Below are 16824 nucleotides of genomic sequence, written 5' to 3' on the forward strand. Positions count from 1 at the left end.
CAGAGTTGGCATGGAACAATGAAGCGTTGGTGGCGACCTTTTGGCAGGGAATGTGCTCACACATCAAGGACGAGCTAGCAGCCCATGACCTCCCTTATACCTTGGATGCCCTTATCCTGTTGGCTACCTGGGTCGACATGAGGATCCAGGAACATGATCAGGGGGTTCGGCGGTAGAGATGTTTTCACAGATTGGCACCCTAGTTCCAGAGACCACTACTGTCCCCTCCTGTTGCTCTACCTGAAGAACCAATGCAGGTAGACAGGGTCAGGTTGTCAGAGCAGGAGAAACAGTGCAGATGCTCTTCAGGTCTGTGTCTGTATTGCGGCCTCAGAGGCCATTTCGTGCACCAATGTCAACAAAAGCCGGGAAGCTCCAGCACCTAGGGTTGGTTGGAGAGGCAACTCTAGGTGGGACGACGCCAAACGTCAAAACCTTTTCCAAATTATCTAATCCTGTGACTATCATCTTAGGAGAGACATCACACTCCTCCTCTGCCTATCTTGATTCTGGGGCAGCTGCAAATTTCATCCTGCAGGATTTAGTGGATCGCCTACATCTACCCACAGTTCTTCTAAAGAGACCCCTGGCTGATGCTTCTGTAAATGGACTACCATTGCCCGATCCTATTGTGTCTATCACTAAACCACTGACGTTACAAATCGGAATTCTTAACTCAAAACAGATCACCTTCCTCGTCCTGCCTAAAGCTATAAACCCGGTCCTGCTGGGCCTGCCTTGGCTTCGTCTACACACCCCGGTCCTTGACTGAAATTCTGGAGAGGACCACCAATGGGGGCCCAGATGCTTTAGCCGCTGCTTGCCAGAGGTCCGTGCTGTTTTGCCTCCACTGCCTCAGACACTCTCCAATCTACCATCTCATTATGCTGGTTTTGCGGACGTCTTCAGTAAGAGGGAAGCAGAGATTCTTCCTCCTCATCGTATCTATGACTGCCCTGTTGACTTACTCCCTGATGCTTTCTCCACCTCGGGGGCGCATCTTTCCCTGCCAGAGACCCTAGCCATGTCCGCCTAAGTTAAGGAGAACCTCGAGAGAGGGTTCATCCAGAAAATTATCCTCCTCGGCAGGAGCAGGATTCTCCTTTATGAAAAAGAAGGATGGTTCTCTTTGTCCATGTATCGACTACCGGGGTCTGAACCAAATTACAGTTAAAAATAAATATCCTCTGCCGCTCATCTCAAAACTTTTTGATAGAATTCGTGGGGCCAAGGTATTCACAAAGCTAGATCTACGCGGAGCATATAATTTGATCCGTATCTGCATAGGAGACTAATGGAAAACTCCATTTAACACCCGTGACAGCCATAAGGAATACCTTGTATTGGACCCAGAGAAGGTAAGATGCGTCTTAGAGTGGCCATGCCCACAGGGTCTTCGGTCCATACAAATATTTCTGGGATTCGCGAACTTCTATCAACAATTTATCCCGAACTTCTCATCTCTGACTGCTCCAATCTCAGCTCTCACCAAGAAGGGGGTGAACGCCAAGGTTTGGCCTCCAGAGGCAGAATCGACATTTACTAAGCTCAAGAGCGCTTTCACTTCCGCATCTGTTCTTCACCACCCTGATGCTACTCGGCAGTTCTTTCTGGAGGTGGACGCATCTTTCGTTGGTGCTGGAGCACTACTATGTCAAAAGAACTCTAAGTGCAAGATGGTGGCCGGTGGCTTCTTCTCGAAATTGTTTTTCCGCGGCAGAGCGCAACTATTCCATCGGGGAACGGGAGTTGCTGGCCGTCAAGTTGGCATTAGAGAAATGGAGATACTTGTTGGACGAAACGGTTCACCCTATTGTCATTTATACGGACCACAAGAACCTTACATATTTACAGTCAGCACAATGACTAAATCCTTGCCAAGCCAGGTGGTCGTTGTTCTTTGCCGGGTTTCAATTCTTGCTTCACTTCCGACCTCAGTCCAATGGTCAGGTGGAGAGGACCAACCAGATTTTAGAGAATTACATACAACAATCACACAAGTGAGTGTACTGCCTCGTCTTCTTTCTGCATCCCCGAGTTCTTCTTCCTGTGCCAGCCATGACTCAAGTATCGGCAGCTAACCTTTCTTTTGCCTCTTTTATACACATCTGGCAGCAAACGAAGGCTGCGATTCTCCAAGCAGTTGACCGCATGAAAAGGCATGTCGATAAAAGAAGAAAAGTCCCTCCTCAATACTCTCCTGGAGTCAAAGTCTGGCTGTCCTCGAGAAACATTAGACTCATGATGCCCTCTCACAAATTCGCTCCCATGTTCCTTGGTCCTTTCGAAGTTCTGCAACAGATTAACCCTGTATCCTATAAACTTCGGTTGCCTCCTACTCTCAAGATCCCCCAACTCATTCCAAGTGTCCCTCCTTAAGCCTGTGGTTCTGAACCTCTTCAGTAAAGCTCCTAGGTCTGCAGTTGCTCCCAGTGGTTTGTCTGATTTGTTTGAGGTGAAGGAGATTCTGGACTATAAGAGAGTAGGAGGAAGAACTTTCTATCTAGTGGACTGGAGAGGGTTTGGTCCTGAGGGGAGGTCCTGGGAGCCAAAAGGGAACCTTAATACCCCTACCCTCATAATGCTCTTACGCCTCTGGACCCAGGAAGAGGGGCGTAATGGGGGGTACTGTCACGGCCGTGGTCGCTGACCGCCATCATTCCTTACCTTTCGACGTTCCTGCTCGGAGTCTTAAGTTGTGTGCACGCTCGGTCTCGGCTTTAAAGGGCCAGCGCGCACATGTTAAAGTTCCCTAATTAACCCCTGCTCATCCTGGACTATACGAAAGGCTTCTCCCTTCCACTCCTTGCCTGAGCGTGTTTGTACTTTTCCCATGTCTGTATTGCAAATGGTCCTTTAGTGTTTTCCTGCTCCCAGTGTTCCTGTTCCCTGCATCCAATCTCCTGTATGCTGTGTTTCATTCCTGAGCCTGCCTTGTATCAGAGCCATATCATGCCACCTGCTGGATACACCACGTCTAGTGTCATCTGCAATCCCTGTTGCCATCCGCCACGTCTGGCACAACCTGCCATACCTAGCCCCATCTGTGCCGGAGGCCCTGCTGTTGCCTGGACTATCTCAGATACCCCTGTGCTATGCACCTCTTCCATAAGACTGTGCATAGACTGTGAGTTGGCTAGCTGCCTCTTCGCTATGGCGGAGCAGCCAAGTGGGTCCACATACCCTAGATCGTGACACTGTCACGATCTAGAGCGCATCGACGACTCATCCAGGAGGTCACAAAAGAACCCAGACGAACATCTAAAGAACTGCAGGCCTCAGTTGGTTCAGTTAAGTTCAATGTAGGGCCAACTATGATTAAGAACCCTAGTGGTTTGAAATGCGTAAACGTCCTCCTGGGATTATTTTAATTTGTTGTGTTTTTAGAGATGACTCAATAAACTAGAAGTTTTACGTGTGCTGGATACATCCTTTCTCAAACAATAATGCAAATCTATGCCTGCAGGTATGAGCAGGTATAGATTTGCAACATAACCTACGCTAGTTTCTGGCGTAACTTATGATAAATCTGTTGTTCAGGAGGAGGTCATGTTAAACCCTGCCCTTTTTTGCACTTTCGGAAAGTGGCGAGAAACTTAAAAAGTTGGAAATTTTAGCGCAACTATGGCATGTGGCAAATTTTGCAACTTTTTTACGCCAGAAAACTGGTGTAAACCTTTCGGTATATTCCCCCACTGGGCAAAAATGGCATCAATGGGAGAGTTGCATAGTGCAAACCACTTCTGACCAAAAAGAACACAAAGATTTTTTTCGCATTTGCCAAAAAACATCAAGATGACCCCCAAGACTGTCAGGATAATAATCAGTGGACTGAGGCGTCAAAGGTAGAACTTTCTGGAAGACACGTGTCTCGTTACATCTGGCGAAAAGCTAACACCGTATTCCACCATGAGAATATCATATCGTAGTGTGATGGTCCGAGGCGGCTTTGCTATTGCAGAACCTGGACGACTTGTCAGTTGATGGAACATGCATTCTGCTCTATCATAAAATCCTGAAAAAGAATGTCCGCTCATCAGTTCGTGACCTAGTGCTCAAGTGCAATGATCCGAAGCACACAAGCAAGTCCACCCCTGAATGGCTCAAAAGAAGCAAAATTTATGTTTTGGAATGGTCTAGTCAAAGTCCTGATTTGCATCCCATTGAGATGCTGTGGCAAGACCGTAAACGGGCTTGAAAACCCACTAATACAGCTGAATTAAAACATTTCTGCTCCATTCGGCCAAAATGCCTCCATAGTGATGCAAAAAACTCTTTGCAAGTTATCGCAAAAGTTTGATTGCAGTTCTGCCAAGGGTAGAACAATCAGTTATTAGGTCTAGAGGGGAAATTTGTTTTTTAACATGGGTGATATAGGTTTTGAAATAATCTTTATCCTTAATAAAAGGAATGATCATTTAAATATGAACTACACTTTCAAACCTTTGCTATGTCATAGAGACATATCAACAGTTTGGATTGGTGGGAGTGCGGGTGATGAGACCCACACCGTTGCTGAAACTAAGGTACAGAAGCTCTCAGCTGAACGCTTTGCTCCTTCGGCTTCGATTAGGTCTCATCATCAGGCTTACATAGAACGTCTATGTGAGCCGTCTTCAGACTGACGAGGATCGCCGATCATAGCCGAAGGTGCAGCACGCTTCACTGAGCACTTCTGTAGCTTTGTTACAGCAATTGTGGGATGCATTTAGTGACAGCGGGTCAAGCTGTTATCAATCACATCTAATATCTGAACTTAGATGTGATCGATAACAGCTCAGTCCTGTGTGTCTTGAACCCGTCAGTGCCACTGACCTGACAGATACAGGTTTCAGTGCACGATACAGCTGCTCTGTATCCAGGATACAAAGCAGCTTTATCTGAAAAAGTAAAAGTTTTTATAAAAAGCAATTACAAAGTTGCACCAAACACACTGATACACTATTTTATTTTTTTTTTAAATAATGTTTTCAAAGGTATACATAGCGGTTCAAGGCAGCCTATAGTCTCTCAAATTATGCTGTTCTACATGCTGCCAAAAATACAATCTGTAATAATTGACAGATTTGCGGGGCTGCAGTAGGAAATTGCTCCAAAAAGTTGATCCGAAACAGAAAAAAAAGACTCTGCATAGAGAGTGTATTCCCATTACATACTGTGACTTTGTGACATGGCTGCAGAGCAAAAACGGGGGTCATGTACAGACCCGAGAGCCACTGCAATTTTTACATGCAGCAGCTTAAGCATGAGGGCACTGAAGGCAGGGACTCTGGAGGTAGTGTTAATGGTAAAGCCTTCTTATTTTTCATGAATAAGAGATCTAGATTAAAAATTACGCACAACTCCTTTAAGGTGGAACTTCAGTTCCCTAGACTAAAGCTCTGTTCTGTATTGTTTTAAGCCTATATTCACATCTTAGACCCATATGAACCCGATGTATGCCCAAAGAGTGTCCTTTAGGCATATGTGGTGCGGCATGTGAACAAATAATTATCGATAGCTGTATTTCACAAGCATTGCAGTTTTTACTTAGCCCCAGGACTTGTCCCTGAAGTATTTATTACCCAGCCCTCGTGATGACATTCATGAGAATAGAACTAACCTGGTTTGCTGGCAGACATTACAAATCCAGGCCTTCTCTTTCTTTTGGTAAGAGCTGCAGTTTTTGCAGATGTTGAAGTTGCAGTCCAGACACTGTCGCTTAGAATTGATCAGAAATGTGAAGGGAGAACAACATCTAATGCAGCAATGTTCATTAAACTTCTGATGCTTTGACAAAATGGAACACTTATTGCCTTCTTCATCCAACTTTTGCTTTAGTTCACTAAAAAGGGAAAGAAAACAGGTTTACAAACTATTGTACAAATTTTAAGGAACTATCAAATAAATATTTATTATATATCCTAAGTAGTAATCATACACTAACTAAAGAGTCCAAAATCATTAGAAATGCAAAATCCTCTATATTTAAAAAGATGTCTCATGGAAAAAAAACAAAAAGTCTCATATTCAATTTTAGTGTTATCGATTAAGTGTATGCCTGTATAAAATAAATAATTTGTTTAATCTTTTTTTTAATTTTGAAATCATTTATTTCTAAAACTTATCCCGGGGGCAGCCATATTGGACATATCCACTTTCTTCCTGTATTGTCTATTCTGCAGCAGGATGTGTGTGTTTTATGACAGCTAAAATGAATGGGAGTGAATTGACAGATACTGTAAATGTCATAGACTATCTATTCTAGTTGCCTTAAAGTGATGAAGTACAGCCCCTCCCCCTGAGACCAGAGAGTGACAGGATAGATACATATAAAGCCTGTTAGCTTTCCTCCCTATCCACACCCTGATCTGCCATGTATAGCCCCCTCCTCTACTCTGTTGCTATCTCTAACGCTGAGAGAAGAGACGGAAGAGCAGATAGAGCCAACACAGAAAGGATCAGTATGCTGACTGATCTATGTTAGAATCAGTAGCATCTCCAGCTATGTACAGAAGTTAGACAGACTCTACAGCAACAAAGTGGTGGGACATATTTAATTAAGACTATTTTCAAGGTTGCTTTATTTTGCATTTAAGAAGCAAAATGAACAATAAAAAAAAATGTAAATCACCCACCCTCTGCTGACCCTGTTCCATTCTACACAGCAAAGCTGATAAGTGAGCTGCAGCAAAAAAGAAAAGTTAGCCTGTGTGAAAACTGGAGTATTTAAAAAATAATAATAATAATGAATAACCACATTAAAACATTAAAAAAGAAAAAAAAAAATTCCTGCACTTCCTTTTTATTGCCTTTAGAACTGAGATCCCCAGATTCTGGACAAGCACTCAACCTACCTCAGTAACGGATTGCTTTAAGGAAATCCATCACCACTAACACATGGAGGAACGAATTGCTGAAACTAAGGCAGCGTCTGAGGTGTATACTACATTACATAATTGGGATGTTTTATGTTACCTCCCCATGTACAGATCCCACTTGTGATACAACAATCCTCTGTTATATGCTACATCATGTGTTCTATTCTCTACAACCCCCATTATGCTGGACTCCCCCGCCACCAGGTTTCTTTTTGCTGTTCTGTATTTTGTTATGACTATACATTTTTCTTCTTCTGATATTTGGCACTCGTCCACCTGGCTTGACGGCTATTTCATAGTATACATGACCAAGACTCTTTACCTGCTGTGCCAGGTTATATGCCTTCATTATATGCTACTGTTGTTCTTTTTTTACTTCTTCCCCTATTTCTCCCATTTTTTTTATCTCTACTTTACAAAATTATTTTAAATACATTTTTAAAATACAAAAAAACAAACATGTTTATAATAAAATTCTGATCTAGAAAAGATGTATTTTTCTGATGATACATTCCCTTTAAGGTAATTCATGTATATGTATCCCAAAACGTGGTCGCATATAACCCGTTCGGCGATAAAATGAAAACCACCTGCCTAATATTGTATTAGTCCCCCTTGTGCCACCAAAACAGCTCTGACCCGTCGAGGCATGGACTCCACAAGACCTCTGAAGGTGTCCTTTGGTATATAGCACTATATCAAGGGGCCAAGTTGCTTATAATGACCCCCTTTAGTGGAGTTATTTTGCTTACAAGTCCTGTTGTGAACCTGATTCTATTTGTCACTGGTATTCTTTGTGTCCCTGAGCGCTGGTCTTTCTAATTTTTCTACGTGTTGACTACATTTTAGCATTATGGCAGGGTGGATTATCCTACTGAAAGAGGCAACTGCTAATAGGGAATACTGTTGACATGACTGGGTGTACTTGGTCTACAGCAATCTCTAGGTAGGTGCTACATGTCAAAGTACATCCACATTAATGCCAGGACCCAAGGTTTCCCAGCAGAACATTGCCCAGAGCATGACACTGCCTCCACTGGCTTTCCTTCTTCCTATAGTGCACCCTGGTGTCATCTCTGTCCCAGGTTAGCAATCTACACGCACCCGGCCATCCACATGATGTAAAAGATTATGTGATTGATCAGACTAGACCACCTTCTTTCTCCATGGTCCACTTTTGATGCTCACATGCCCATTGTAGACAATTTCAGCTTTGGACAGGGGTCGGCATGGGCATTCTGACAATTTTCTGCTGGACATATTTTGGACAATAAAGCTAAGCACTCAAGTTGAGATTCATACAAATGTTTATATGTTTTGCTTTATTATCAAATTGTATATTAAAAATAAAGGGACAAACAGTCCATAATTATCATATAGGAGAAAAAAAATCTGGATTAAAATTTTTTAACAATTTTTGCTACTATCGTTTTTCTGTGGGATTGGATCAGACAGTCTAGCCTTCGCTCCCCACGCACATTACTGAGCCTTGTACCCCCTGACCCTGTTGGCGCTTCACCAGTTGTCCTGCCGTGGACCACTTTTAGAAGGTTCTAACCACTGCATATCCGCGAAACACTACAGACATGCTGTTTTGGAGACCTGGTTGTCTAGCCATCACAAGTTGCTTGGATTCTTACACTTGCCCATTTATCCTGCTTCAAACACATCAACTTCAAGAACTGACTATTTACCTGCTGCCTAAAATATCCCAATCCTTGACAGACGCCATTGTAACAAGATAATCAATATTATTCACATCACTTGTCAGTGGTTTTATGTTATGACTGGACAGTGTATGCAACACACATATAAATAATCTACAGTATGAAACAAAATGGAAAAGGGAGCAGCACTATAGGCTAGTAAGAGCGTGGGTTTACTCGAACCCACAAATGTAATGCTCCAGATTCTCAACTAGCTCAAAGGAAGGTCAGTTTTATAGCTCCTCTAAACAGCAAAACTGTTTACAGCGGTGCTAACATAATTGTACAAGGGTTTTCAACGTCTGTTTTTTAATGCAATATCTACATAGGTGTATAGAGGCCCATTTCCAGCAACCATCACTCCAGTGTTCTAATGGTATATTGTGTTTGCTAACTGTGTTAGAAGGCTAATGGATGATTAGAAAACACTTGAAAACCCTTGTGCAATTATGTTAGCACCGCTGTAAACAGTTTTGCTGTTTAGAGGAGCTATAAAACTGACCTTCCTTTGAGCTAGTTGAGAATCCGGAGCATTACATTTGTGGGTTCGATTAAACTCTCAAAATGGCTAGAAAAAGAGAGCTTTCATGTGAAACTCGACAGTCTATTCTTGTTCTTAGAAATGAAGGCTATTCCATGCGAGAAATTGCCAATAAACTGAAGATTTCCTACAACGGTGTGTACTACTCCCTTCAGAGGACAGCACACACAGGCTCTAAACAGAGTAGAAAGAGAAGTGGGAGGCCCCGCTGCACAACTGAGCAACAAGACAAGTACATTAGAGTCTCTAGTTTGAGAAATAGACGCCTCACAGGTCCTTAACTGGCAGCTTCATTAAATAGTACCCGCAAAACGCCAGTGTCAACGTCTACAGTGAAGAGGCGACTCCAGGATGCTGGGCTTCAAGGCAGAGTGGCAAAGAAAAAGCCATATCTTAGACTGGCTAATAAAAGGAAAAGATTAATATGGGCAAAAGCACACAGACATTGGACAGAGGAAGATTGGAAAAAAGTGTTATGGACAGATGAATCGAAGTTTGAGGTGTTTGGATCACACAGAAGAACATTTGTGAGACGCAGAACAACTGAAAAGATGCTGTAAGAGTGCCTGACGCCATCTGTCAAGCATGGTGGAGGTAATGTGATGGTCTGGGGTTGCTTGGGTGCTGGTAAAGTGGGAGATTTGTACAAGGTAAAAGGGATTTTGAATAAGGAAGGCTATCACTCCATTTTGCAACGCCATGCCATACCCTGTGGACAGCGCTTGATTGGAGCCAATTTCATCCTACAACAGGACAATGACCCAAAGCACACCTCCAAATTATGCAAGAACTATTTAGGGAAGAAGCAGGCAGCTGGTATTCTATCTGTAATGGAGTGGCCAGCGCAGTCACCAGATCTCAACCCCATAGAGCTGTTGTGGGAGCAGCTTGACCGTATGGTACACAAGAAGTGCCCATCAAGCCAATCCAACTTGTGGGAGGGGCTTCTGGAAGCATGGGGGAAATTTCTCCCGATTACCTCAGCAAATTAACAGCTAGAATGCCAAAGGTCTGCAATGCTGTAATTGCTGCAAATGGAGCATTCTTTGACGAAAGCAAAGTTTGAAGGAGAAAATTATTATTTGAAATATAAATCATTATTTCTGACCTTGTCAATGTCTTGACTATATTTTCTAGTTATTTTGCAACTCATTTGATAAATATAAGTGTGAGTTTTCATGGAAAACACAAAATTGTCTGGGTGACCCCAAACTTTTGAACGGTAGTGTATATATATATATATATGTATGTATGTATATATATATATATATATATATATATATATATATAGCAGCTGCAGCAGCAACATGGAGGAGATTATACAGCAGTAATGAGCAGTGTAGCTGAGAAACCAGCAATTCGGTGCTCCCTCCTCATGCTCCTCCCTTCCCTTTCTATAAACTTCTATGGCAACGCATCTGTGTCTTTCTCTCCCTGCTGCCCCCTCTCCACTACTTAGACTTCTATGGGCAGGCAGTAAAGAGACTCCCACTTCCTATGGTCTGTCTCCTCTGCTCTATATCTAGAGATGGATTTTACTAGACAACAGGAGGTGGACTGCAGTGTACAGGAAGGCAGACACCTAGTGACAGTTACTTCACACAGAATTTGCATGGATAAAACTACTTTTTAACAGTTAAGTAAATTACAAAGTTAATATATATCATGACTACTACTAGATTAGCATGAGCTGCTTGAAAAGTAAGTGTCCACATCACACAACACTCAAATGTGTTCAAATTTATGATCATCCCAATGTAGACTAGTGGCATGAATACATACAAATATAAACATAAAATAGCAAATAAGTGTTTTTCTCATTATAAACGCCATCTTAATCCAACTATACAACTAGTAGCCATATGCTACATGAATACCACTACAAAGAATAGGTATATTTCAATGCACACTTTAGAATAGTGTTTCTCAACATTTCTACAATGAGGTAACCCTTGAAAAACGTTTGCATTCTGAGGAACTCCTACTATCATGCACTTATTAAACCTAATTGCATGGACAACACAGACTACTCATATAACTTTATATACTACTGTAAAACATACTGATTTACCACAATGTACATTGCAGTCAGTGCATACCTCCCTACTGTCCCGGATACATCAGGACAGTCTTGGATTTTGGGAGGTGTCCCGCTGTCCAGGGCGGCCGGTGGTATGTCCCGGTGTAAACTGTATCTGCGTCCTCAAGACGCAGATACAGTTGAGCCCAATGTTGAAGCAGGAAACCATCAGCTCCCTGCTTCACCATTAGTACAGATTGGAGGATCAGAGGGAGCTCCTCTACTCATCAAGGACTCCCCGGGCACAGCGCTACTTTAAGTGCAGAGCCCGGGGAAGCCCTTGACATCACTGTTCATATATGATATCCATATAGTGACTTCAATAGCTCCTCCAGTAGCGGAATCCCCTTTAGAGTGTTGGCAACACTCTGGCCGGGGATTCCACTCCTAGAGGGAACCCCTGACGTCACTGTCCATATATGGACAGTGGCTTCAGGGGCTACTCCTGGAGCGGAATCCCTGGTTAGAGCATAGCCGATGCTCTGGCTGGGGATTCTGCTCCTAAAGGGAGACCCAGTGGCACTATCTACAGGGGGGTACTGCTATTTTCAAGGGGGGTGTGGCACTTTCAACACTATATAAGAGCACTATTTACAAGGGACTCGGTGGCACTTTCTACATGGGCATGGGGGCCGCTATCTGGGTATTATGCTGTTTGGGGCAGCTATGGGGGCATTATGCTGTATTGGGCAGCTATGGGGCATTATACTGTATGGGAGCATCTGTGTGGGCATCATACTGTATGGGGGCAGCTATGGGGGGCATTATGCTGTATGGGGGAATTTGCTTGGGCATTATACTGCATGGGGGCATCTGTGTGGGCATATACTGTATGGGGCATCTATGGGGCATTATATCATATGGTGGCAGCTATGGGGCATAATACTGTATTGTGGCAGCTATGGGGGCATTATACTGTATGGCAGCAGCTATTTGGCATTATACTGTGTGGAGGCAGCTATTTGGCATTATACTGTGTGGGAGGCACTATGGGAGCATGCTACTGGGCTTAACTGGGTGTGTATGGGCGGGGATTGGGTGGGATTAGAGGCGTGGCTTAAAAGGAAAATCATTTGCCTCTTTTTGCAATACTTGAAAGTTGGGAGGTATGTCAGTGTGAGGACAGGTTCATCATTAAATGGCTCAAACTTGTAGAATGTTTTGTCCAACCCATGCCAAGCACCTTTGAATGAGATAAAGATTGGTATACCATTCCCTACATTTAAAAAGGAGCTTTATACCAGGGATCCCAAAGGTTCCACAGATCCCTGGTTAGGAAACACTGCATTGGGGTGCAGTCACACATAGTGTATTTGCCTTGTATTTGAAAACTTGTAATGTAAGTCTATGAGAAAGATATTCTGCAACGTAAGAAATTGAGAAATCTGTCTCAGTTACGGAATAGTTTTCTCAATAAACATTGTACAGTTTTCAAAAATACAATGCAATTTTGCAAAAAGTTTTTTTATGTTATCCCAGTAGAGCAAGCTAAACATAGCTCTTAAAACAATATACTTACAGTCTGTACATAACTGATTGTGGTTCCGTTGAAATACAGTAGAATTCCTCCTCCCTCACCTTAATGTATTATCAAGGATGTGTGAGTTAAGGTAGCCTAGAAATCACTCGACTTGACTATCATTTCAGCACATGAACTGAGGAGGACACAAGAAGTTCTATCCCTATGAAACCAAGCCTCTATACTGGAAGGATGGCTTGACGAAGACATTCTGCAGTAAACAGAGATAGACTTAAATTATTACCAGACAGAGTGCGGTACCATAGTGGACCTTCTATATGGCTATTGTTTCAAAAGCCCCGTTCTTCATAAGTTCACCATTTACATGATAGGCAACGATGGACAGATTCTATCAGGATCTACAAGATTGTGTGAGCTGTAACTAATAATATATATAGTACCAGCATATTTAAAACTTATGTCCTGGTTATTTTCAGTTAGTCAGTACTGATTGGAGGATAGGGGATACTGGGTTAAAAAAATAAAAATAAATTGGAAAAACAAAGTGAAAAAGCAACTTAAAATGATGTTGCCACAAGTACTTATACCTATAATCTGTTGGTGTAAAGTAACTTTTTTTGAATGCATATGAAAGAACAGACAGGAAAGGGCGACATTAGTATTAGCTGTCCGTCACCATGATATGTCACACTCCAGCAATTCCACCTTAGAATACCTCTCTAGCAGAATCTTCAATGAAATATTCCATTGAAGTTAATGTCACTGTGCTTATTTGCATATCTTTTCTAGACCACTGCATGTATCCCTTTATACAAACCAGAGCTGCAAATAAATAAAAATACCAATATTTAACCATCACATTTTTTAACAGACCGCTTACTTAAAAGGTTTAAATCAAGTCAATCCTAGCATTGTTATTATTTAAGATCCTAAAAGCAGAATATTGAAAGATACAGCACTCCTGCTTTTCCTCTAGGGCTCATATATATTCTCCACTGGCCATGCAATAAATCTGACATACACAGCATGAACGAGATAGCAGGCAGAGATTGCAGAATAATTCACAGCTCTAATGAGATTCTGTGAGAGGAAGAATGCATCAAACACGCAATCCTCACAGCATCCATCAGCTACAAACAGGCTGATGAATGAGCAATCCCTTTGGCGAGCCCTGACAGCAGTGAACGGGTTAAACAAGCTGTGACATCATCCTGTGCGTTCACAACATCACTCGAATACCAATTATTCCAGCCTGTGCTAATTTCACAGCGGCGATACACCCAGCTAGTTATACTAACGGAATGCCTAATGGAGCATTCTAGAACAACATGTAACTATTTGCTTTTCCCACAATTGTTTTACATTGACAACCTATTTGCAATTAATTGGTAATAACTTATTTCAATAAACGGAAACTACTGAGACTTTATTGCTTGAGTCACAGAACGTAAACAATTATGACTGTTAATGATATAGCAACTGGCATTTTCCATTTCAACAACTTCAATTACCGAATTTCATAAATATATTCCTGCTATACTGCTCGGGGAAAACTTTTTACAGAAGACATTTTAAGTATTACTGGATATTAGATTATACAAAAATGTGTGCTATTTTTTTTTAACTTGCCTTTGATTTAAGAGAGATAAATATTATTTCAACTTCATGAACATGGAGCTAATGCGCACAGTACGCTTAGTGTTTAAGACCACGCCCCCTTTCTAAAAAAAAGTGGACACTTTATATAGAGTAGCGCATATGTCATTTAAAAATATAAATAAAAACACACTGTAACTGGATTTGTAAAACCCATCTTGGATTTGTAAGCTCACCTACAGACCACCCCCACAGTAAAAACAGCACAACTGCACTGCAGTGCATTTTTCTTTCCCAGTAGTCACAGCAGTGCTACCTCTTACCTCCAGTAGTAACATCAGAGCCTCCTCTTCTCTCCAGTAGACACATCTATTCCCTGTTCACCTAGAAGTCACAGCAGTGCACCCTTCTCCCAGTAGTCACAGAAGGGCCTTTACCGTTCCCTTAAAGTGATAGTAGTGGCTTTACGCCTTTCCATAATAGTTACAGCAAGTCCCCCTTTTTTTATTCACAGCATTCCCCTATATCTAGTAGTTATGGTAGGCCCCCTTTTCCCAGTAGATACAGCAGTGTCCCAAATGACCCAGTAGTAACAGCAGGTCTCCCCTTCCTCTAGTAGTCACAGCAAGCCTGCTCTTCCACCAGGACTTACATCATTGCCTTCACCAGTAGCTACAGAAGGGACACCATCCCTCTCCATAATACTTAAGGAGGCTCTGTCACCACATTATAAGTGCCCTATCTCCTACATAAGGAGATGGGCACTGTAATGTAGGTGACAGTAATGCTTTTTATTTAGAAAAACGATCTATTTTTACCACTTTATGAACGATTTTTTGCTTAATGCTAATGAGTTTCTTAATGCCCAAGTGGGCGTGTTTTTACGTTAGACCAAGTAGGCGTTGTACAGAGGAGTGTATGACACTGACCAATCAGCGTCATACACTTCTCTCCATTCATTTGCACTGCACTAGCGATATAGTTATATCGTTATGTGCAGCTACATACACAAACACTAACATTACTGTAGTGTCCTGATAATGAATATACATCACTAGCAGCCTGGACGTGATGTTTATTCATAATCCTGACACTTCTGAATCTTTTCTGTGAGATTCCAGCAAGGCAAGCGTAATCTCGTGAGATTACGATGTAACCTGTAATTTCAAACGAGATTACGCTTGCCTTGCTGGAATCTCACAGAAAATGGAGAGAAGTGCATGACGCTGATTGGTCAGCGTCATACACTCCTCTGTACAACAGTCTAAAGTAAAACACGCCCACTTGGGCATTAAGAAACTCATTAGCATAAAGCTAAAAATCGCTCATAAAGTGGTTTAAAATAGATCGTTTTTCTAAATAAAAAACATTACGGTCACCTACATTACAGCGCCGATCTTCTTATATAGGAGATAGGGCACTTATAATATGGTGACAGAGCCTCTTTAAAGAAGTGCCACTCTCCTCCCTTCATAGAATGGAATCCCACACTTGCACCAGTACTCACAATATTGCCTCCCCGCTACCCAGTCCCCGAAATAGGTTCCCACTCTTTCTCTTTTCCTCAAAATACTCAACTCTAGTACGCTAACAGAGATTTGAAGATATCTGTAAGGCAATACCATGTTTTATATTGGGGAAAATAGCTGAATAGCAACTGAATAAATTAACTGTAAAAAACCCTGACAGGAATAGTAGTAACAGCAGTGTTCAAAAATGCAATATATAACGTACAAAAATGATGAGCTCACAAGGCTACAATATACAAAATGACAACTTTATTGTACAAATCTTTATTGCACCAATCTTTTAAAATTGCTGGATTAAAAGGAAAGCCGCAATGGGCAGCAAGGACACTGAGTCAAATCAGGAAATAATACAAAATCCATAAAAGAGTGACACAATTACATACCAGGTACAAGACAAGACAAAGAAATGAAGCCTGTAAAGAAAAGTGCACCCTACCTACAGTGAAACATGGTGGAGGATTCATAATATTCTGGGGCTTCGTCACTTCCTCTGGGACTGGAGGCCTTCAATGTGTTACAGGCACAATAAAATCAGAGAATTATTAGATCATTTAATAACGAAATGTGCTCCCACGAGTAAGAAAACTAGGTTTAAAGAGGCTCTGTCACCAGATTTTGCAACCCCTATCTGCTATTGCAGCAGATAGGCGCTGCAATGTAGATTACAGTAACGTTTTTATTTTTAAAAAACGAGCATTTTTGGCCAAGTTATGACCATTTTTGTAGTTATGCAAATGAGGCTTGCAAAAGTCCAAGTGGGTGTGTTTAAAAGTAAAAGTCCAAGTGGGCGTGTATTATGTGCGTACATCGGGGCGTTTTTAATACTTTTACTAGCTGGGCGCTCTGACGAGAAGTATCATCCACTTCTCTTCAGAACGCCCAGCTTCTGCCAGATCACGCTGTGACGTCACTCACAGGTCCTGCATCGTGTCAGACGAGCGAGGACACATCGGCACCAGAGGCTTCAGTTGATTCTGCAGCAGCATCGGCGTTGGCAGGTAAGTCGATGTAGCTACTTACCTGCAAACGCTG

General features: G+C 42.1%; 1 protein-coding gene across 2 annotated transcripts in view; it reads right to left on the bottom strand.

Annotated features, from left to right (window-relative positions):
- Nucleotides 1-16824, bottom strand: part of MYRIP (myosin VIIA and Rab interacting protein) — a 474673-nt gene that overhangs the window by 206533 nt on the left and 251316 nt on the right. For both annotated transcript variants that reach the window (XM_075827100.1, XM_075827101.1), the window contains exon 3: nucleotides 5603-5824. In XM_075827100.1, coding sequence (XP_075683215.1) covers nucleotides 5603-5824 — 222 coding nt within the window. The remainder of the gene's footprint in view (nucleotides 1-5602; nucleotides 5825-16824) is intronic.

Source organism: Rhinoderma darwinii, chromosome 5 (assembly GCF_050947455.1).
Source record: "Rhinoderma darwinii isolate aRhiDar2 chromosome 5, aRhiDar2.hap1, whole genome shotgun sequence".
Taxonomy (NCBI): domain Eukaryota; kingdom Metazoa; phylum Chordata; class Amphibia; order Anura; family Rhinodermatidae; genus Rhinoderma; species Rhinoderma darwinii.